The 22,130-nt window shown below is 39.9% G+C and overlaps 2 protein-coding genes across 4 annotated transcripts; both read left to right on the top strand.

Annotated features, from left to right (window-relative positions):
* Positions 1–404: 404 nt before the first annotated feature.
* LOC137593122 (transforming acidic coiled-coil-containing protein 1-like) lies at positions 405–19,973 on the top strand. 3 transcript variants are annotated; one of them, XM_068311749.1, is made up of 13 exons: positions 405–651; positions 9,817–9,908; positions 12,528–12,927; positions 13,666–13,711; positions 13,818–13,899; positions 15,129–15,181; positions 16,368–16,502; positions 16,606–16,682; positions 16,931–16,974; positions 17,165–17,325; positions 17,801–17,907; positions 18,043–18,163; positions 18,319–19,973. In XM_068311749.1, the coding sequence occupies exons 1-13, from the start codon at positions 587–589 to the stop codon at positions 18,385–18,387; spliced, it is 1,452 nt and encodes a 483-aa protein (XP_068167850.1). In that variant the 5' UTR covers positions 405–586; the 3' UTR covers positions 18,388–19,973. The 3 variants fall into 3 exon arrangements, with proteins under 3 accessions (XP_068167850.1, XP_068167849.1, XP_068167848.1); XM_068311748.1 differs by lacking the exon at positions 405–651 and adding an exon at positions 7,740–8,188 and having other exon boundaries at positions 16,371–16,502; XM_068311747.1 differs by lacking the exon at positions 405–651 and adding an exon at positions 7,740–8,188.
* A 309-nt stretch (positions 19,974–20,282) lies between these two features.
* Positions 20,283–22,130, top strand: si:ch211-113d22.2 (uncharacterized). Its single transcript, XM_068311410.1, has 3 exons — positions 20,283–20,462; positions 20,879–20,992; positions 21,365–22,130. Exons 1-3 carry the CDS (start codon positions 20,414–20,416, stop codon positions 21,583–21,585), a joined length of 384 nt encoding a protein of 127 aa, XP_068167511.1. The 5' UTR covers positions 20,283–20,413; the 3' UTR covers positions 21,586–22,130.

Here is a 22,130-nt window from a genome sequence, read left to right as displayed (position 1 = left end):
CCAAAAGTAGTGAAGATAATGTCAAGCTAGAAAGAGCTGCAGGGGTGTGTATGGGGTCACAGCAGGTAGGTGGAATGTGGCCCAACAAGTGGGTCAGTGTTTTATGCTGCCAACTCTTCCTCCATCATCCATCCCTCCCCCAGAACTTCTACCAAACCTTTTATTCAGCTGACTAACAATAGAGGGGACTCATTCATGCTTGAACAATGGCCTCACCCCTGCCAGATACCCCCTTGACACTCAGACTCCACCTCCCTGTTTTCTCATACTAAAGGCTACGTACTGCCAAAGTAATGATAATCTTTTGTGTGGATGGAGAGAGAGAGAGAGAGAGATTTAGAGCGAAGAGGCGGGTCCAATTCATGTGTCATCGCTAGTATTCCAGCATTTAGGCTGTACATCAACAAAGGGCAGACATAGAGAAGAGAGACTGCCTGGTTGACATGATAAGTCAGTCATAAGAACTGGTGTGGTGCTGGACTCGTATGTTAAACCAGGCTGTGTGGAGGAGAGGCAGAAGTGAACCTTGGGAGGAGACAAGCAGCACATCTGGGATAAACCTGAGACAAACATAGACGCTGTTGCCATGGGGGGCTCCCTCAGCCTAAACAGGAAGGGCTCCGTCGGCTCTCCTGGGAAGAAAAGCAGCATGTAAGACTGCATGATTCACTGTTTGTTGTGTACACAATTTCTTGATCATCGTGGTAAACTTGTTATCCGGATAGCTGAGCGGATGCTGTTGATTAAGGTCAGCCACAGATCAATTTTACACTTTGGCACCTGAGGTTTGTTTTGTCTTGTGTGGATGATGTGGAGCATCAGTATCAAGGAAGGCAAACAGAAGTAGGGAATAAGGAGTTGAGGATCAATGGAGAGCGCTTGATGCTTGCTGTAAAGCCAGGACTTTCCCTGTTGGACTAATACTAAATCATCTCAGCAGTACTGCATTGCACATAGCCTCTCTTGTAGAGCTGTTTTGAATTCTATTTAGGTATTCAAACTAAGGAGAGATTGAAAAGAGGACGTGTAGTGCAGCTGATGACATTAAAGAGGCTAATGTAATGTACATGAGCTGACTGAGTCATGCTTGTGAGATCACGGCGGAGTCAAAGCCTTCCTTTCATTGGTTTTGACATTTTAGCAGAAGCATCTGTCGGGATAACAGTAGAAGAGCTAATGATGCTATTCTATTTTCCACTGTAATCCTCATCCTAAAGTCTTATGTTATTCATGTTACCTATGTCTTAGCCGTTACACTGTGTTCCTGCTCTGTTCACTTAGTGTGTTTCATTTAGAGTGCTGCGTGATGTTTGAACTGCTGCTGCTGCTGTCTGGAGCGATTCCAAATTGAAGGGAAGAGAAGATGGTCCTGGAATATTTCTTGTCAGAGCTAAAGAGCACTTAGCCAACCGTCATGCGCCCTCTTCTTGTTTGTGTAATCCTCTGTAACACAAGCCACAAAATCCCTTTCACTTTGTCCTCCCAGCTGATCCTGGTGATGCTCTTTGTAGATGGAACATTTTCTCTCAATTCAAATATTCATAATTCAGTCTATTTTTAGATGTTTACTCAGTGACTCATGGAGAACAGTGCTTGTTAATAAGAGAACCAGTCCAACAGTGTTCTGAAATAATTGTTCAGGAGATGGTAGGGAAACTAGGAATTGCAGCTGTGAAGCTAAGACACTGGGCAAATGCTATGTTATTTGGTATTTGGGTCTTAAAATCTTATGTATCACATAAACAAACTCTATTCTAATCCATTTGTAGGGCAGGTGGGGGTTGGGTTCTTCCCTGAGGGAGAACTAGCCAGCCAAATAGTACCGTGGGATCCCAGCTTTCAGCTGCTGGTCTAATTTAAGTTGGCTTAATTATCTGTGTTATGTCTTACCTGGAACAATCCTTGATGTAAACTAGACTTCCTGCTCCCCAAAATCTCAGAGTATTCAGACAGTCTCTTTTGTGAAGAGGCTAACCTGCTTAAGGAATATTTTTTGCTGCATCCATGTGAAATCAGATCAGTGAGGACTAAAAAACATTCAGAGAGACACACCACACAGTAGGATACAGAACATTTGAAGATCTGTGTTTGTTGTGTACGTCTGCACTGTTTTGAAAACCTTAACTTGCACAGTATTAATATAAATTATAAAAATGAGTGTTTCAATTACACACTAAGTGTAATTAAAAGAATATCAACAATATGGCTTTGTGATCAAATCTAAAACGTGTGCACAATGTGCTTACACCATTTGGTCAGAATTGTACTCTGTGTTCCTGTAGTAGCTGCAGACAAAAGCTCAGTTGGTGTCTCTACATGACTTCTCTCTGGTGACCCCCTCGTTGCCATAGTTCATGTTCCCTCAGTCTTCCTCTTTTTATTTTATCATGCCACTGTCAATTAAGTCATCCTAAAGGGCAGTACGCAGTGAGTGTTTCAGCTCTGATCAGTCTGGGTGTTTCCTCCTTGCTAGGTTCTCTCCCTCTCTCTCTGTTTCATCTCTGTTACTTTGACATGGACAGGATGAAGCTGACAAATTTTGATCAATAAAACAGTAAATATCATGAGGAGTAAGAATAAGAATGCTACACGAAAAAATGTGAAAACAATATAATTATGAAAACTGTCGTCTTTTGGTATTACTGAAGTGTGTTGGACATTAAAAAACTGTTACGATGAAAACCACAAATAATGTTAGGAACATTTTGTTTGTGCAGTGGTTATGTTATTATTATTACCATTAACTTCTCATGAATATTCTCTCTCTCTCTCTCTCTCTCTCTCTCTCTCTCTCTCTCTCTCTCTCTCTCTCTCTCTCTCTCTCTCTCTCTCTCTCTCTCACTCTCTCGCTCTCGCTCTCTCTCACTGACTTTCTCCAGAATTGTAATCAAATAAGGTTTTAATGATTCAGTAGGTTGTAGATTGAATAAGTAATGATAACTGTTGGGAAATTTACCATTGTTTATTTTCAAACCAGTCACTATTTCATCATTATCACAGCATCTACGTACATGATTTCTTAGTGTAACATTATATACAGTACTTCTCATCGGTTTTCCAACTGTTCTTGTCAAACCCGAAAATTCCTTCTCTTGTATTAAAAACGTGACATCAGACCCGTCATGAGTTTCTCCCTTTCCGTCTCACAAGTTCTTCACTCAACTCCATTTACCTTCCTTTCTTTTTGTTCTTTTCATTGAATTATATATATATATATATATATATATATATATATATATATATATATATATATATATATATATATATATATATATATATATATATATATATATATAATCATTGAATTGGTGTAAACAAAACAGGATTTATACGTTAATGAGGTGTGTTGAGCTCAAAGTCAGCGTTTTCAGTGTCACAGGGGTGGCTGTCTTTCAACCTGGCTAGATTGCCGTAGTATTCATGGCAATAAACAGCACTGCCGTGTCATATATGCTGAAAGCACAGCAACTGTATATTGCATAATTATATTAAATTCTAAAAGCCGTCAGTGGTTTCCTTGTATCCATTATTGTGTTACCAAGCCAAATGGGTAAAAGGTAAATTTAACATTGCAAGTTCTGATTTTAAGATCTCTACAGTCCACATATGGATTTTATATGAGTTCAGTTTTTGACCAGGAGATGGAGCCATATCATGCAATTAGCACATGAGCAGCAATGTGATGTAACTCTGGATTACAGTAGATAATATAAAACGTGATATAACCAGACAGCCATTTGTCAGACTGGGAATTTTGTTGCTTATGTACATGCATCCTTTGGGACACTTTCTGACAGTTAACACACACACACACACACACACACACACACACACACACACACACACACACACACACACACACACACACACACACACAAAAACCCAGACTTGTCCATCAAATTGCTAGATAGAGAAGTGCGATTCATCACTCCAGACAACACGTCCCCACTGCTCTAGACTCCAGTGGTGATGTATGTCTTGGATGCAGCTGCATGGCCATGGAAACCTATTCCAAAAAGCTCTCTGCGTGCTGTTCTTGAGCTAATCTGAAGGCTACGTGAAGTTTGGAGGTCTGTAGCGACTGACTGCAGAAAGTTTGCAACCTATTCACACTATGCACCTCAGCATCCACTGATCTCGCTCTGTCAGTCTGTCTGTGTGTCCGTGTGTGTGTATATTTGTGTATGTATGTATGTATGCATATACTGTATGTGTCTATATGTATGTGTATATATATTATAAACAGCATATAAATAAATATATACAGTGTATCCGCGGTGCACTGGCGTCGTGCCCGGAGTGTCCCCCGCCTCACGCCCTATGCTGCCGAGATAGGCTCCGGCTACCCGGGAACCGCTGCGGCGGATATAGCGGTGGTAATCTGAAGATGACTGACTGACTGACTATACACAGTATATGTGTATATATATACAGTACAGTATATGTATATACTGCTTGAAAGTTGGTCAAAGGGGATTTGTTTGATCGTAATGAAAACTTTATATCAAAGGTTTGTATCAAAAGAAAAAATTAATTCATGAAAGATAAAAATATACATTAAAATACTAATAAGTATAAAAGAAGTGATTTATTTTTCTTTGGGTAATGGGTGTAAATTAGGTGAAGGCACCTGATGTGAAAAAAGAGTGACTACTTTCTGCATAAATTTCAGACCAGATCAATAGCCAGCAGACTGACTGACGGACCAACAGCCATTATTTTTAGAGATGCCACCAGTATGTCTAAAAATAATAACTGTAAATTGAATGTAAATCCACTCATTCATTTTTAAGATAGCTTGTGATTGACGTCAGGGGCAATGATTCCAAACAAAATATTAGTGGTTCAACCTTCTGTTCTGTCATCATGCAAGGAAATTGAGACATGAACAGCCTATGAAAGTTGAGAAGCTTCTCTAATTCCCTGTCACTCACACAAACATACACACACACGCACGCACACACACTCACACACACAGGAACACACAGTATCACATGACGTCTGTTGTGGATCACATACATGTTTGTCATTGCTAATGTATTCATAGCTCGTACCCACACATGCTGCTATCAGTCAAATTGTAATTGATGATCTCTGCCTGTGAGGCTGCAGCTCCAGATCACATATGGATATGTTTTATGTGTGGGTTTGCCACTGTTCACTGTGTGCTATTTATGGCTTTGAGGTATTACATAAGACTTAATTCTTTTCCCCTCTTTCTCTCAAGCTTCACTTTTTCTGTGACTCATTTCTCTGCATGTTATTTCTCAGTCTGCATGAAGACATGTACTGTATGTCCAGGGTTGAGTTTGCAAAGTCAAGGTGAAGGAGAGTAAACGGTTTATGCAACAACGGATGACTGAACCCATCATGTCTGAAAATGCTCCTGTCAGGGTTTTCTTGCTTTAAGTACATCATATTTTCTACAAGTCAGACAGGTTCATCCCCTCAGCTGAGCTGACTGACAATGGGAATTTGAATGAGAATTTCTTAACAAAAAAGGGGAATGGAGACAATGTCAGTAATGTTCATCAAGAGATGTTTCAGATTCCAGCCCTGCTAAAAAAAACGTGCTTCATGTAAATTTCCTTGGGTGTCAGGTTTAAGGTCTCTTTTTGTCACTCCCCATTTTTCCTTAATGAGGTTTTCCATTTTTTATGCATCTAATGTTTTTCAGTGCAGCTAACACAGATTGAACAGTTGCTCTGTCACTGTGCTCACTAGTGTGTGACATTATTCCTGAGTGTTATCAGCTCATGCATGCATCCATTAACCCGCCTGCTTCTGTGGAACCAGAATGAACCTTGCTGGAGCTTTGGCTCTTCTTTGCATGTGACCATTAAACCACAGGAAAGACGATCTCACACAGCTAATCGCAGGAAAAGTCTCATATTGTAATTTTTTTCTTTCCCTTTTCTCCCATTTCACTGTGGCGTAAACATCATACTTCTGTGAATTTAGTGACAGTCTGTGTTTTCTGCATCAGGTCTGGCTGCATGTTTGAGAGAGAGAAAGAGAGAGAGGTGTTTGCGTGAAAGCTTGGACTTACATAACCCATCATCGAGTTGGTGAGAGTGTGTGGGAGCAACAGTGTCGCAGAGCTTTCATCTAAATGAAATTCAATCATTTGTACCACCATTCTTGAGTTTATTTTTGCTGTATTGATTAGTTTATCTGGCCCAGGTATTGTGACTGAACAGTAAGAACTTTCTAGGGTTTGTTGCAATTTATGGAGCATATTTCCAGCTAGATGTTATTTATCTGTGAACATGTAGAGTCTAGGACTCTTTCTGATTTTGTATGTTTTCCTTTATTTATCCTCTGACAATAGGACTGAGTGCCTTTTTTTTGGCAGAGCTTTGCATCATAATGGGAACTGCCAAGTAAACAAACTATTAATAATTAAGATTACGTTTTAAACTCACTATGGTTTGTCTAGACATGCCAATGTGTCGCATTACAGGAGATGTACTCTAAATATGTCTTCAGTCTCATGAAAGGAAATGAGGCAATGCTTCTTTCAAATCTACACCACTGCAGTGGTAGAAAGTTGTCGAAAATGTAGATAATAAGGGTGTTACTGCAATTTGGGGCGGCAGTGGCTCAGTGGTAAAGCGGGCGGTAGAGCGGGTCGTCCTATGATTTAAGATCGGCGGTTCGATTCCCGCTCCCGCCCCCCCAAAAATACCCGGAGGTGAGCTAACAGTGGGAGGTGTCAGCTCATCTCCGGAGCACTGCCGAGGCACCCTTGAGCAAGGTGCCGTCCCCTTTACAAATTGCTCATTTGAGGCGCACCAAGAAGGAGCTGCCTGCCACTCTACCTCCCCTGCATGCCTACAGGCCCCTTTGTGTGTGTGTGTGATACAGGGGCCTGTACTCACAAAATATGTATGCATGCGTTTGTAATCAGTAGCTAGAGTGTGCTTTCTTTCTTAATTTCCCTTCGGGGATCAAACCAGTATATAAAATTAAAAAAAAATAAAAAAAATTTATTTTATAGGTTTATGGAATTATGGAAGGTGTAGTTACATCCAGCGAAGAGGTGATGTATTGCACTTGTCAATGATTATGTGTTCGTCCGTCCATCCACCAAATATCTTCACAACCGTTGCAGATAGAAAGATGAAAGAAAATGCACGTTACTAGGGTGGCAGAGGGAATGAAAATGAGATCACAACCTTGACCTTCAAAAACGAGGTCAATGTCAGTTTTTCACTTTTATACCTTTTTTAGGCACACATCTTTAACCTGAAGAGATATAATCACAAAACAAAAAACAACATTTTCAGGAAGCCAGAGGCACAAAAATGCGTAGGTCAGGGTAAAATGTTGAATTCAGGGGTGTCACGGGATGTTGCAGTCTCTGATTGCCTTGTCTCACTTAGAAGGGAATGTAATGAGTTGAGGTCAAGATGCACAATGAGTTCTGATCCAAAATCATCTCCTGACTCTCATTTGTCTCTTGTTTTTAAATTTACGGCTTGCATAATCATTTCCTCCCTTTCCTCTTCTGCTTTCTTTTCTTCTCATGGCGGTGCGTCTGTCCCATAAAATCCAGACTTCCACTAATGAAACAGGAGTCACCGCCTCTCCTCTCCCACAGTCAACAAACCTCAAAAGAATCATGGAGAGGAGAAGAAAAATCATGAGAGCAGAGTGAGCTGACGTTAGCCAGCTGATCTCTCTAGCGGACGGGGAGGGGGACAAGAGGGGAGGGGAGCAGGGAAAGGAGTGACTACTGATGCTCCAGTAATCTGTGTTATGTGAGTCAGTGCTGTCGAGAGCAACGGCAGCAGCGTGAGACACGTTTCCCCCTCGCAAAGCGTTAACAACAGAAAGGAGCAGGGTGGGAGAACTGAGCTTGGCTCACCAAGGGGAGGAAGTGAAGAAATCACACAGCAAGTAAAAAGACCGAAACTGACATCAGGACGGAGAGAAGAAGAGACGACAGAAGGGGTTTTCTGGAGACCCTGCTTTTTTGGTTTCAAGAAGGAACTACGGGTGATCTCCAAATCTGATTGTCAGGAGAAGTTGATTGTTACATCAGAGGTGGCAGAAGGTGTGAGACTCGGCGTGGTGCAGAGATGTCCTGGCTGTCTCCAGTGCAGTGGGCCAAATGGACATGGTCAGCAGTGACGGGGGCCTCTGGGAACGAGGGGCAGCCCCGATCCCAGAATGATGGAGACAAGTAAGAGAGCAAGTCGACCAGTGTGTGTGTGTGTGTGTGTGTGTGTGTGTGTGTGTGTGTGTCTATGGTGGTAGAGTGAGGGAATACATATAAGGAGAGAATGGCAGCTTTTACTGGAGAATATGTGTGAGAAATCAAAACAAGATTAGCTGGACATGAGAGTGATTTTCTGTATGTTATTCATTTTAATTCACACTAGATTGATTGTGTATATGTGTGGTAGTTTGTATGATGACTGCAATTTCCCCTGAGTAATACTGACAGGTGGTAGAAGTGTAGACAAAGTCAGACAAACTGACTGATTCTTTGGTTTAATCTGATTCTTTCTTTTGGATCCCAGAAGTCAGGTCATATTGTCACTGGCTAAAAAGAGAATCTTAGTCAAAATACAGGAACTCAAGCTTCTGTCTCCCAGTTTTGTGTGCAGCATCCTGTTTCTTTACGAGACAGTAAACTCTGAGGAGAGTGGGTGTGTGTTTGTGTGTGTGCGTGTATGTGCGTGTGCGTGCGTGCACGTGCGTGTGTGTGTGTGTGAGGGCTGTTTGGGAACAGTTGCTGAAAAGTGGGGGAAGGGATAAAGGGCTGTTTCTAGAGCTTTTGATTCTTTTTCTGTCCATTTCTAGTTTCTAAGTAACCACACAAGATTGCAGCCGTTGAGGCCATCACTGGAACGTCATCCTGTGTGTGTGTGTGTGTGTGTGTGTGTATGTGTGTGTGTGTGTGTGTGTGTGTGTGTGTGTGTGTGTGTGTGTGTGTGTGTGTGTGTGTGTGTGTGTGTGTGTGTGTGTGTGTGTGTGTGTGTGTGTGTGTGTGTGTGTGTGTGTGTGTGTGTGTGTGTGTGTGTGTGTGTGTGTGTGTGTGTGTCACGTCTGTGAAGGGGAGGGGGTGGGTTATGTATTTGAGGATTAGCCCTGGATGGTAGTGTTTGTATAGAGCCCAGCATGTGTGAATGTGTTTGTGTGGACTTCTTTCAGAGATGGAGTGTGTTTGGGTGCTGGCAGCATTAGGTTACTTTTTTTGTGTGCTATTTTTCACGAGTGTATGGACTTTTTGATGTGTGTTCCAAAGGCTGGCAAACCACAGAGACTCTTACACTCCCTTCCTCCCTCGTCTCCCCTTTTCTTTTTGCCTCCACTGTTTGGAACTTTGGGCTGTTCCTCTAGGCAGCTGACACAGCAGACCAAAAGACTGTGTGTTCTGTGTGTGCATGTCCTTAATGAGGATGCAGGTGGCCTTTCAGGACTTCACTTCCTCTTTTCACCCTTCCTCTTCCTTTAAAATAAAGCTGCTCGTTTATTTGGAGAACTCTGAGATCTATTGTTTTTCTGTCACTTCAAGAAAATGAAAGATTCATATTGGAAAGCCAATGTTCTTGTGTTGAAGTCACTTTAATGCTGCAAAAAGAGCTTCTTCCCTTTTTTGTGCTTAAAATTGTTGATGATCACAGCCTTTAAATCTTAAAGTCTCTCTGTTCTCTAAGACAGCTGATGGCTGTGTGACAAGCATCCTCATAGCTTTAAATCTGGAAATAACTTGGCAAACACTTGAGCTCTAACCTCTCTCTCTCTGGCTCTTGGTTTTTTTACTTTTAGTTGTGAATGAATCTGTGTCTTTCCTTCTCTCCATAGTTCAGACTCGGAGGGGACATTTGAGACTCCAGAGGCAGAGTCTCCAGGTCTTGTGACGCTGCTGGACCAAGTGAACATCTCGAACTGCCCAGGTGAGATGATTCAGTTGAAACCAGCGCTCTGTACTCTTTATAATTGGTTCATTTCAGTTACAAAACTCATGCTGATTTTTTTAGGCTTATTTGCCTTATCTTCTTTCACACACAACAAAGTACTGAAGTGGTGTCTCTTTTTTTGTGGGAATTGACTTTAGACTCATTGTATGACTGGGATTTGTCTCAGGTGAGCGTTTTTGGGCCATAACTCTCACAAAACATTATAAACACACCTTCCATGTGCTGGAGAGTTGCCTTTTAATATTTTGGGAATTGAACTATTTTTCTTAGATATATAATTAACAAAAAATTGTATTAACAGGAACAACTTCAATAACTTTGTCTTGACAGGTTACCGTAATAATTACACTTGACATTAAGAGTTTATGTCGAGCAAATCTCGACTTGCCTGTTGTTGATAATCACACAGTTCTTAGATAATTTTCCTGTCATCTGTACTGACACTGCAAATGTAAAATGAAAATACGTATGAGTAAGCTTCTTCTATTTTGGCACAGATTGCTTGATCATTAGTAATAGTGGGTCACAGATGAATGCACTTTTTAAATCTGGCACAGCCCCCTCCTCACCCCTCCCACTGCCCTGCTTACACCCGCAAATGATCACCAAACATTACCATCAATCATTAATGTGTGTGTATTTGTCTGTGTGTGTGTTGGGGGGGGGGGTTCTGACATTAAACTAATGCTATTATATCTCTGATGTTTTCTCCTCCTCCAATCTGTTTTCATGAACAACTGATTTCAATATTTTACCAGTATTAAAATGAAATTGTTCGGCATGTCTTGGATGGCTTGGCATGTTGACGTTAAATATTTTTTATTGGAACACGTGTGACACTTTGCTAGAGACGGATATCGTAAGTATTGAATCAAGTTTTTGGCTAATAACATTACCTATGTTATGCTGAGCTATAACTGTAACCATAATTAGTTAATTATCCATCGTGCTTTATCTTTGTCAGTCTTATTTTCCTCTCTATCCCCTTCTGCCTCTTTTTTCATCCAGTTGTTGAACTAATAAATCCTGATGTTGTTTTTGTTGCTAGGCCACATGGTGGGGTGTAGTCTGCATAACTGGGTGTGGTTCCTCTCTACATCTGTTCTCCATCTCCAGAGGAAATGTGTGGGATTAAAGTACTTACGTTTAAAGCAGACGCTTAAATAAATTTGTTAATTTTTAGTTTAACATATGAAGTAAAAAGACAGAGATTATCACAGTTTATTTCTAACTACTTAACAAGCTGTTAATCCATCAAGGTGATGGTGACTTTGGTCATGTTTTCATTCCAGTTAAGGAAAATAAAGGAGAGCTTTTTTTCTGTTGTGTTATTCTGTGTAGTTGTGTCTGATTTTCAGTTTGTGTGGATGTAATTTTCAGCAACAGAAAGACTTGTGTTTGAGCAGCGGCGTGACTCACCATAGAGCAGCCTGTTGCTTTGCCTGTTGGCTCACTGTAAACAGATATGTGAGGACACAGGATGTGAAGTGTTGGTCAAGGAAACAAGTGGCCATTTAAGTGTTGCAACAGGAGAAGGGACAAGTCATCACTTCAGGTTTAATTCCCTCATTGACAGGTGAAATCATAAGGTATCTACTTAAATTCACTCAATAGGAATGCCCTTCTCCTTTTACCTCAAATAAAATAGTTCATGTTTTTATCAGCTTATTTTACTGTATTTATTTCACTGTCCGGGCTTCTTAAACAAATTTAAAAATGACAGTGTGGAAGGTTTGTGACACCATTTCAAAAATTAGTAAAATACTGTATTGTCTTTAGAGATTGTTTCAAAATGAAGCGAGTCATGGGTTAAACGTCAGAGAAATCCTTCCTGTGACATCAATTATCTTGTCTGTCGCAGATGTTTCTGCCCATATTCAGAATCGATTTCGCTTTCAATGACATCAGGATCAGTCATCTGAGAGATTTACTGATCAGTGTTTGTTCTTTTTCTTTAAAGACTCAGTATAAGAAAAGACTGTGTTTCTGAAGCTTTAGCTCAGCTGCAAGAAGCTATCTGAAAACGCTTGTAATTTTTGGTTATTAATTATTATGGATCATAAATTAATATGATCAAAGACTAAGATTTTTTTTCTCCTTCTCCAATTATAAATATGTTATTCAGTATTATTATGATGCAGTTTGCATTGGTAATTTCAGAGTATGTTTAATGTCAGTCTGACATACAGTGTAATATTTTCTATGATATTCCATTATTGGGTTTGATGGATATAGTTCCTTTCCCATTCATTTGTAGTGTTTATGTGCTTAAAATGCAATAAAGACCAAACACACAGTTGGTAAAGTCAACCAGTTTTAATGCCTATTAATATATGTTATTAGGCTGGGTTAATCATACATATAAAGGGTATGAATTTGTGAGAAAGGACCTGTGGATCTTGGTGGAGATGTGTGATCTACTGAGTTTCTCATTTCTATTCCTGTTTTCTTTACTAATATGTTGTCTGAAGTTTAATGTAACTTTTACTTCTTCTTTTTTTAACAATTGTGAAACTGTGATTTTCTGTTCTTGAGAGGTTTTTTATGAAACTATATACAATTTTAACGTGAACATTTTTCTATTTTTTTCCATAGTTTTTCCTGATACAACAAACAAGAACTTAAACCAGGATGTGGCTTCAGTTTCAGAGGTTGATTCCCTGAACAACCTCGTTGGCTCTTCAGCCAATGACAGCAGCTTAAGTTTGAACAAGAACCTCAACGTGACCCTCGGCAGCAAGCATAGACCCGCCGCTCTCCCACAGCCTCAAGCCCTCCGGCCCCCCTCCCTGTCTGTTCTCTCCCCTCTAAACAAACCCGATCCTTCAGAAGTGGACGATGAAGCTCCTGTGATGAGCGACTCCAACCTGGACTTAAACTTGAGCCCCATTGGTGGCATGTACGTGGACCCTGACCTGCTCAATGGCAACATGAACTCTGACACTGTGGTGTCGAACACAAAACTAATCTGTGAGAACAACAGCAAGATTATCACGTGAGTAAAACATTAGACAACTAATACCCCCACAGGCCAGTCCTCTTGAGTCATCAGCCAGTGACTGAACTATTATAACTCACTGATCATCAGGCTGAACAAATGCTGCTCTCTTTTCACTTGCTGTTGAGAATTTTAGTGAATGCTCACCATTGTGCCCAGCGAACCTGAATCCGTACCACTTTGACCAACTGTGTTCTACTGTGTATTTTTCTCCTTTATACATCTATTAATTTCTCTCCACTTTTCATACTGTGTTTATCTAGATTTGTCTTGATTTGATTACATTATTATGCTTGTGCTGATCATTTTTTCTTTGACATAAAATGAAAGCCGTAAAAAGTGAATGACAAATGTCAAACGCTGCCCTCTTGTGACATGTTTCATTTCAGCTTTAAATTATAACACGTGAGAATAATGCTCAACCAACCATCTCTCATTTTGTTAGAACAAATATTTGCTACTTGGAAAGTGTTGTTTACATTAAATAAAAACCATAGACCATTAAAGGCCATTAAATAAAGACCATCTTGTTTAAGTTTGGCAACAGTTTCCAACTTTAATCTGCCTTTTCTTCATTGTAATTCAACTCATTTGGCTGAACTTGAGAATTCAGCACACATACAGAGCAGAACAATGAGTTCTGGTTTGAAGGAGTTTTATCACAAGTTCACAAGTACAGATGTACAGAGATATCTATCTGGTTACTGTTGACACTGATGATACTTTCTTTTTCAGGAGCTCCTGTAAAGTCAAGCCGATGCTTGTGGACTCATGTGGAAAGGTAAGCAGTGACAATGGTCTTGTTTACCTCCTGGTTCACGTGGAAGTGTGTACTCAAAAAGGTTTCACACGGTCATCGTGGGTGATTCAGTTTGTTGCTCTCATAGGACGACCACCCTGGAGACCACGCCACAGATGAGGAGAAACTGGCAAACAGCGTTGGTGTCAAACCAGACAAGGACGACGGCAGTGAGTTAAATCAATCAGTGGTGATTGATTTTACTGTTGTGTGTGTGTGTGTGTTCATGTTAGATAGCCATCCAGCCACAGTCCACAATGGTACAACAGTGAACAACTCAATCAGGACACTGTACAGAGATAAGAAAGCAATGTGTTAAAAATTAGACAGCGTGTTCTCGATCAATACTAGAGACCAAATTTATATTTGCTTTACCAGCTAAATCATTAATTATTAACTCAACACCTCATTGTACTACGTTGTAAAATATATAGTTCTAAATGCCATAATTTTTCCAGTTAGCTTTTTGGGTCGAATGACATTTTGGCTGTGTGACATTTTGGCAGATCAATGCCCTACTGGCGTTGATCTGCCTTTGGACATATTGGTCCTGAAGAGGAGATTGTTTTACCGTAAAGGTGAAGACTAAATGGGCTTCCCTGAAAAACAAGCACCTCTCAAAGTTACTGTAGCCCTGCAGTATGAACAGAAAGCACAAGCAGGTATTAGTCATTCAGAGGAAGTGCTTTGATGCTTAAAATACTGCAACCACTATCTGAACAAGTCATTTAGGCTCATTGCGTGTCATAATGAAAGGAAACACAAACTGCCAGTGGTTTCAAACCAACTTTTTCAGTTATTACATTGTAATCGAGTGGTTTCTTGATCAGAAATAAAACAGATTTAAAAGCAGTTTAGATTCCATGAATAATGCAAATGTAAGTTTTTTCAAGCATATTAAACTGAAAAAGGCTTTACAGTATGTTAAATCTAGAGCCTTTGATTGTTCAGTCTGGTTGATTAAATTTTGAAGAACCTTTATTTAGATTTGTTTTATAGTGATTTTACAGTGCATTACAAATCTTATCCATTTCAAGATGAGAAAAAAAGAAACCCATAAATCTAATATCATGAAAAATAATAAAGGCCCAACCAAAATAAAAGTGTAGACGGGGAAAACTTAAGATTTTAGGGTCAGGTTCTTCAATCCGCGCAGCTGAATCTAGCTCAGCTTCATAATCCTGATTTTAAAATTCATTTCATTGGATTTTATGTGATTAGTCTTATTTAGGTGAAAATTAGATCCAAATCTGGCTTTTTTGAGTCCAAACATTAGTTGCAGCTTTCCTGGGTCAGGGCATTGGGTGACATTAAAGTATCATAAAGTATGGTTTTAGTCAAAATGGGCTTTGTGGAGGCGTTCTTCCCTCTAGTTGATGTGCGTATCGCTTTCTTCTAGGTCCAGTTTGTCAAGTGACGTCTGAACCTGAAGATTCACACTGCTGTGCTATAGTAAGTGAATATCATGATTGACCAGTCTTGTCCATAACCCTGTTTACACTCCCATACACAGTCATCATCATCCACCACCAAGCCTTTTTTTTAAATTTTATTTATGTACTTCATATACAGACCTGGTTCATTTTGACTTTACTGTCCCTTTAATCCGCCATGGTGACATTCTATTAACTAACCACTAGGTGGGACAAAGCACTCTTATTGGTTGAAGGAGTCACCCTCAGGCCCAGTAAGAACAAAACAAGACCATTGCATCATTACATTTAATCTATCACTATTCTGGTCACCTTCATTTTCATTTGAGAGTTGGATATTTACATTAGAAATGCACACCGCTCTTAGTTTCCTGTGAGTTAAAGACATTAAAGACTGATGTGTTTTGTGTTTAGAGCCTCTTGCATATGTTAATGTGCAGAATGATGGACTGTATACTGACGGCAGTGTACTGTAGGATTGCAGGAGATTCTTATTGTCCGCCTCTATTTTCATGTACTCAGATGACAGATGGATTTAGATTTATCATTCAGGAGATTAACATATGGCCGTCATAATCCAGAGAAGGACAGTATGAGAGAGGAGAAGCAGGGGGGGAGAAGAACAGGGGTTTATAGTTGTTAGATTGAAAAAAAAAAAGTATGAGTGGGGGCAAAGAGAAGGAGAGTCGGCAGATGTGAAATACAAATAAAAAATAGCAAGTAAGAGCTTTACAAAAATACTCTTGTTTCAGTATTGTGGTCTGTCTCGGTCTGTCTCTCGTTTTGTTTATTTTACTAAGACTAAAGTATTCAAGTGGATTTGGTTGCCATGGTGTTATGTCTCATGGCTGGAAAACCAAAAACCCATGAATCCATTTTATTACAATTTTTTTTAATGGTTTTGTCTTTCTCTTGCTGATTGGTTTCTTGTGATAAATAGTCTCATATTGGCTGTACAGGAATAATTTGCTGCACAGGGATACATGTATTTGGCACCTTTTTGTATATTTTATATATAATTTCAAAAGAAGTATGGGTTGCATTGAAGTGATTATTTATGCAAGAATGCATAAAAATATTTGAGGTCACAAATAATCGACCTGTGACGAGAAAAGGACACCACTGGTAAAATGTGTTTTTGTCATAAATACCCTATAAAACATGAGAGCACTTGAATGAAATAACTGATTTCTTTCTGCCCTCAGCAGTACGAGGACTCGTTCAAACCTAAGAACAAGTCAGGCGAAAGTCAAATGGAGAAAACAGGAAGTCAAGTACTTGATTCCATCTGTATCAGTGAAGCAGAAAAGCAGGCTGTTCTCACCCTCATTAAAGAAGAGGTACGCTCTTCATCCCATTCACCCAGCTTGACATGTCGTCTTCTGACTGCGTCTTGTTTTGACTCGTGTTATAGTTTAGCTCACAGTGTACATCTCTTTTCAGATCATCACTAAAGAAGTGGAAGCAAATGACTGGAAGAGAAAGTTTGAGGAAAGCAAACAAGAAGTCGATGAGATGAGGTTAGAATATGAAGCTCTATTCACTTTACTCCGCAGTCATGGAGAAATTAGCATCAGTGATAGTGGTCATGTGATGTTTTAGATGAAGTTATACAAAAGAAAATTTTGTTCTGTATAAGATGCTCTTAAATCCACAAAATTACCAAGTCTTGTTTGAAATGATTTTGAGGTTTATACTGTATTAAAATGTTAGGTTTTAAGTGTCATCCTCTTAGTAAAACCTATCATCATGTTTTATCTTACAACAGGAAGGTCGTTGCAGAATATGAGAAGACAATTGCTCAAATGATCGGTGAGTCAAAATGTTAGAAGATGTAAACCACTTTTGAACTTGGTTATCAAAGGTAGAGATAGACAACACACAACTTTCTTTTGACTGTGCAGTTCATTTGATGAGAAAGCCACAAAACACATTTTACTTTGTTTTCAAATGTTTCTCTTTTATGCACCACTAAACAAATGTCATGTTTTTGTTTGTGCAGAGGACGAGCAGCAGAACAAGCTCACTTCCGAGAGGGCTTTGCATGCGATGACAATGGAGAAAGAAGCCTCTCTGATGGACTTGAACTCCGTGGAGCGCTCTCTCTCCGATATGTTTCGGCGTTATGAGAGTATGAAGAGCACCCTGGAGGGCTTTAAGAAAGTAAGAGATTGCAGGAAACGTTTACTTCTCAATGAAAGTGTCAGGTTCAAGAGGTGAAGTGATTAGCTGGCCATGGCACAAGTTGGAGGGATGTAAGAGGATTAAGATGAGAATATGTTTACAAGGAACTGTGTGATTAGGAACAGAAGTGCGGCAGGCACAGGTTTATTTAGATGATCATGGGGGAAATATAACCCTGAACTCTTGTTACCACACAGTTTTCGTACGTGTAAAAATAGGAAGCTGTGGTGTTTTAATTGGGCAGCATCCAGGAGAAATTGTGTCCAACTTCAAGAATTCAGTAAGATTAGAGAGTGAAAACTCTCCAGTTAATAGAAAAATGCTCATAAATAAGAAATGGCTTAAATAGCTACCATTGTTGAAGAATCAAATACACATTTTCATATTACCAGACAAGAATAAATAATGATAAATGTGATAAATAATGTGGTTTGTTCTTGGTTTCCTTGAACAGAATGAAGAGGTGCTAAAGAAATGTGCTCAGGAGTATCTGGCCAGAGTCAAGCAGGAAGAGCAGAGATACCAGACGCTTAAACTGCATGCTGAGGAGAAACTAGACAAGTAAGCAGAGACTGAAAGGAAATCTAACACTCCTCAGTTTGCTAATGCCAAATAAATACTTTTATGAGTTTAAAATGCTGTAATATGATCATAGATAAATAAGTTATCATTTCTGTCATTGCATTAATTTTTCAGGGCCAATGAAGAGATTGCTCAGGTGCGTTCAAAGGCGAGCTCGGAGAACATGGCGCTGACGGCCAGCTTGAGGAAGGAGCAGATGAAGAATGAGTCTCTGGAACAAGCTCTGCAGCAGAAGGTTACCAACACACACCTAATAGGACATACCAACCATCTTTGTATCTTTGAATACTCAGAGAGGGAAAAAAAATATTGTGTTTAAGCTACATTCATGCTGTCATTCAGGATACAGAGATGCATTAAATGTAGCTCTTCTTTCTGTTTTTATCACAGAGTCAAGAGATTGATGAACTCACTAAGATCTGTGATGAGCTGATTGCCAAAATGGGAAAAGTAGACTGAGTGCCTCTCTCTGGGAATCTGCAACTTCCGTCCTCCTGTTCCTGCCTCACAGTGACGCCCTGCGCATGTTCTCAGAGGAGAAGCGATCCTCATACCCTCCAGTTCTGCTTCACAGAGACCGCTTATGTACGGATACCTAAAGCAATTTCCTCTATACTACAGTTGCACTCCTTGTAAGTGAAGAGTCTGTACACTGGTTGTTCTTCGTGTTAAGTCTGTTATGTATCATACATTTTTAACCACTTTAAGGCTTATTAAGCTTTCGTGCATCATGCCAGTGAACAAAAACTCCACTTAAAGTTCCACAAACTTGACAACTAAATTCCCAATATCTCCTCTACCTGGATGACATCATGCAGGCTTGGGTTGCTTTAAAGTTATATTAACCCATATGGTAATTCAATGGGCTTTACAAAGATTGTTTTATATTAAAGCAACAGACCATAAAGTGTATTTTTCTATGAAGTAAATATGGATTTAATCTGAAAGAAAGCTCAGGGGTTTTTTTGTGGAGCAGAATGAGGTCAGGGTTAAAGTCAAGCTGCACAAGAGCTGGACGAAAGGATTTGGATTATTCGAGGAAATACAGAATCCTCAGAAGCTTTGGTTTGTTCAGGAACGATACTGAAATCACAGTGAATCAGGACCACATCAGTGAAACTGAAGCTGCGTATGATTCATTTCCTTTACCCGCTTGACGCTATGATGCACGGAATAAGTCACAGTGAATTATAACCTGACAATCACAGACTTTCCTGTAATCGTGTACCCTTCCAATTCAACAAGGCTTTAAACAGAGAACTAAGTTCACTCCACCGTGTTCCTTTCAATATGCTGTGTTAAGAAATCAGCTTGAATAGAATTATTTATGTGAAAAAAAGATAAGGACATTCTCCAGGATGTCAGAAATATTGTACCAATTATCACATTTACCTCTGGGCACAATCAATGTCTCAGTTAGAGGTTTTGTTGCTTACGTGTGATAAAGGTGTGTGTTTACAACAGATATCTGTTTGCATGTTTATACTCATAGTTTACTGTTTTTCACAATGCACATTGTTTTCTTAGCCCATCAATAAAACTATTTTTGTCAGGCACCCTGTTTTAGTTATGGCTGTGACCTAGCAACGAGGTATCTGATGCCAATGATGCTACTCTAAAAAATAATTCAATGCTCTTTTCTTCTTTCTCAGCAGCATTGCTGTTTTTAAGGCTATTGATAACTATGTGCCTTAACAGAATACAGTTTGAAATTTTGCAACTTACACAGGACAAAAAAATCTAAATTTTTTCAAAACTTGGGTTATATAGAGTTAGACACTACAGAAAATGACACTCAGCCTCATTAATAAGATGTAAGTCCAAATGACATAAATCCACTAATGTGCCACAACTGTTTTTTATTTGTGATGTTTTCTTGTTATTTAAGAACTAACATTGTTTTGCCACTTTATCTCCTTCCTTTGATTATTGTTTGTATTTGTAAATTAGAAATGGAAATGTCCCATTTGGGTTAACACACTAATGACTGAGTGTACGAGAGGTGCATTTATCCGAACAACCATAAATATAGTAATACAATACAAGATTTTGTTGTGTCTTAATTTTTTCACTTGCATTACTATGACTGTTCGTGTGTGTGTTTCATTTTCATGTTTTTGTTGGCCTTCAAACTGTAATGACGCACAGTTTGAAATTTTAATCATAGTTTTCAACAGATGGGGTAATTAATAACTATGACCTTTTTTTTTTACACCTTTATTCTCCATTCTCCCTTCAAAAGCTGTCGTTGACTGAAAACATTCTAGAATCAACTCGACCTCCTAGTGAAAGCTTGCTTGCTAAGTCCTGTGGTTGCTGGCTGTGCAGCATAGATGCAGATTACAGAGATAAAACTTTAATGCCTTCGGACACCTTTGCATTCCTAAACCCCTTCCTGTCCCTCAACGCCTGGTGTCCCCTTTATCGAAGTCTCCTCTAAGCTCATCCATTCTTTCTCTGGACCTGGACCTGTCACCCGACCATCATGAAGACTGCTCTTGCTCTGCTGCTGCTTGTCTGTCTCTTCTGCCACAGTAAGTTCCCTGTTGCCCTGATAAGATCACTGGTTTGGGGGCCGATTTAGTCGATTAGCTGCTAGTAGATTTACAGAAAAACACTGCCACTCAGATGATCTGGGAATTTTCTGGTTTTATGGCAGACCTTTGCGGAAAATTCATTGTCTGATATATATCTTCCATGGGTGGACGTACAAGATTTCAAGGATGCAGTTGTCAACTTAATTTGCGCTAGAATGTCACAGTGGAAAAATACAGCTGAACAAGTTGTTGGTACATAAATAGCTTTAATTCTGTGGAAAAAATGATCCAAGACATGTATTCAGTCTAACAGCAAGTGTGTATGTAGACATAATGGGGTGAATGAACTATAAATCTGTGTATCTGCATGCTTAGTCTTAAATCAGACGCACTGTCTTGTTCTGTCTGTGAAGGCCACGCCCTCAAATGTCACACATGTGTGGCATCCAATGAGGAAGACTGCAACCAACAAGGCTCCACCCCCTGTCCACAGTATGCTGATGCCTGCTCCACCATCACAGGACCCAGTGAGTAAATGCATTCAGGAAAACATGTCAAATTTGTATTCTTTTGAATCTAGCACTGCAACAAGCCTCACCAGAGGTCACGCTGAAGATCAGCTGCTTGCATGAGTCTGCATTTACAGTTTCCACTGATGAAGGAAAGATCTTATGGAAGATATATCACAGAAATTAGAACTTTCTCTCCACGTACTTGTGTGGTCATGGGACTGGCCCATCCTCATCTCCCAGAACCACAAAGCTCCATACACCCATTTGAGTGCATCAAGATGTGCTGAGAGGCCGTTTGGGGAGTTCACTGGGTTCCCAGCGTCACTAAATTAATTTATTGACTTTAATCATTCCAAAAAAGTTTCTCTCAATTCCTGTCATTTCCAGACACCGTGATGAAGTCATGCACATACAGGGGCTTCTGCAACAAGGCTCAGGGCAGCAGCTCCGGAGCCAAGATGGAATGTTGTTTTGGTGACGACTGCAATGGGCCCCATAGGAGCCACAGCTACGGGGAACACCGCCACAATAGTGCAGGGGCCCTGGCCTCCAGCCCCCTCCTGCTGACTGCAGCTCTGCTGCTACGCATGGCTGTCAGTCAGCTGTGAACACGTGCACTTCTCTTTTAATCATTTGTTAAATTCATGTCAAGTCGTCCACCCTCGACTCTTTGCTACTCCGTGGGGCATCACAGAGTTTTAATACAATTCCAAAAGTGGCAGAGAGTTTCAAGTGGTTTAAGGCAGAACATTTCTGGTCTGTCTCATAAATACAAGTTCCTATGCATAGCCTTTCATTCTCTCATTTTTCATCATTGTCAAGAACTTGAATAGTAACCTCATTATCTGTAGTGGTATGCTGACTTTCAGGTGATATAAGGCTGTAAAGGACCCTGTGAAGCTCAGAGCAGTTTAGGTGATGGTTTGGTTTTGGTAGGCGCTGGGGTGCCTCAGTGGGTAGTTTGTGCACGGTTAGCGTGACGCAATATAACCACATTATTCAACTGTGTTGTTACCATGGGAACTAGAGAGGAAACTGACTCTTTTAACACCGCAATCTAAGCAAAATGTCGTGGTCATGGTGAATTTTAAAGTTAAGATGTTCATTTCATGCTTGTGTGCTTGTCTCAATAAAAATACAATCAAACTCTTAA

The sequence above is a fragment of the Antennarius striatus genome, chromosome 3, assembly GCF_040054535.1.
Source record: "Antennarius striatus isolate MH-2024 chromosome 3, ASM4005453v1, whole genome shotgun sequence".
Taxonomy (NCBI): Eukaryota; Metazoa; Chordata; class Actinopteri; order Lophiiformes; family Antennariidae; genus Antennarius; species Antennarius striatus.
The sequence above is the reverse complement of the archived record's forward strand: the minus strand, read 5'-3'. Positions and strand labels throughout refer to the sequence as shown.

What these genes read in the sequence shown, in the direction of transcription:
- si:ch211-113d22.2 (XM_068311410.1), top strand. Translation starts at nt 20,414, where the DNA reads ATGAAGACTGCTCTTGCTCTGCTGCTGCTTGTCTGTCTCTTCTGCCAC. An exon ending in TGTCTGTCTCTTCTGCCACA is followed by an intron (nt 20,463 to 20,878) that starts GTAAGTTCCCTG and finishes CTGTCTGTGAAG; the next exon opens with GCCACGCCCTCAAATGTCAC. An exon ending in CTCCACCATCACAGGACCCA is followed by an intron (nt 20,993 to 21,364) that starts GTGAGTAAATGC and finishes TGTCATTTCCAG; the next exon opens with ACACCGTGATGAAGTCATGC.
- LOC137593122 (XM_068311747.1), top strand. Translation starts at nt 8,085, where the DNA reads ATGTCCTGGCTGTCTCCAGTGCAGTGGGCCAAATGGACATGGTCAGCA. An exon ending in GAACATCTCGAACTGCCCAG is followed by an intron (nt 9,909 to 12,527) that starts GTGAGATGATTC and finishes TTTTTTCCATAG; the next exon opens with TTTTTCCTGATACAACAAAC. An exon ending in TCACCCTCATTAAAGAAGAG is followed by an intron (nt 16,503 to 16,605) that starts GTACGCTCTTCA and finishes ATCTCTTTTCAG; the next exon opens with ATCATCACTAAAGAAGTGGA.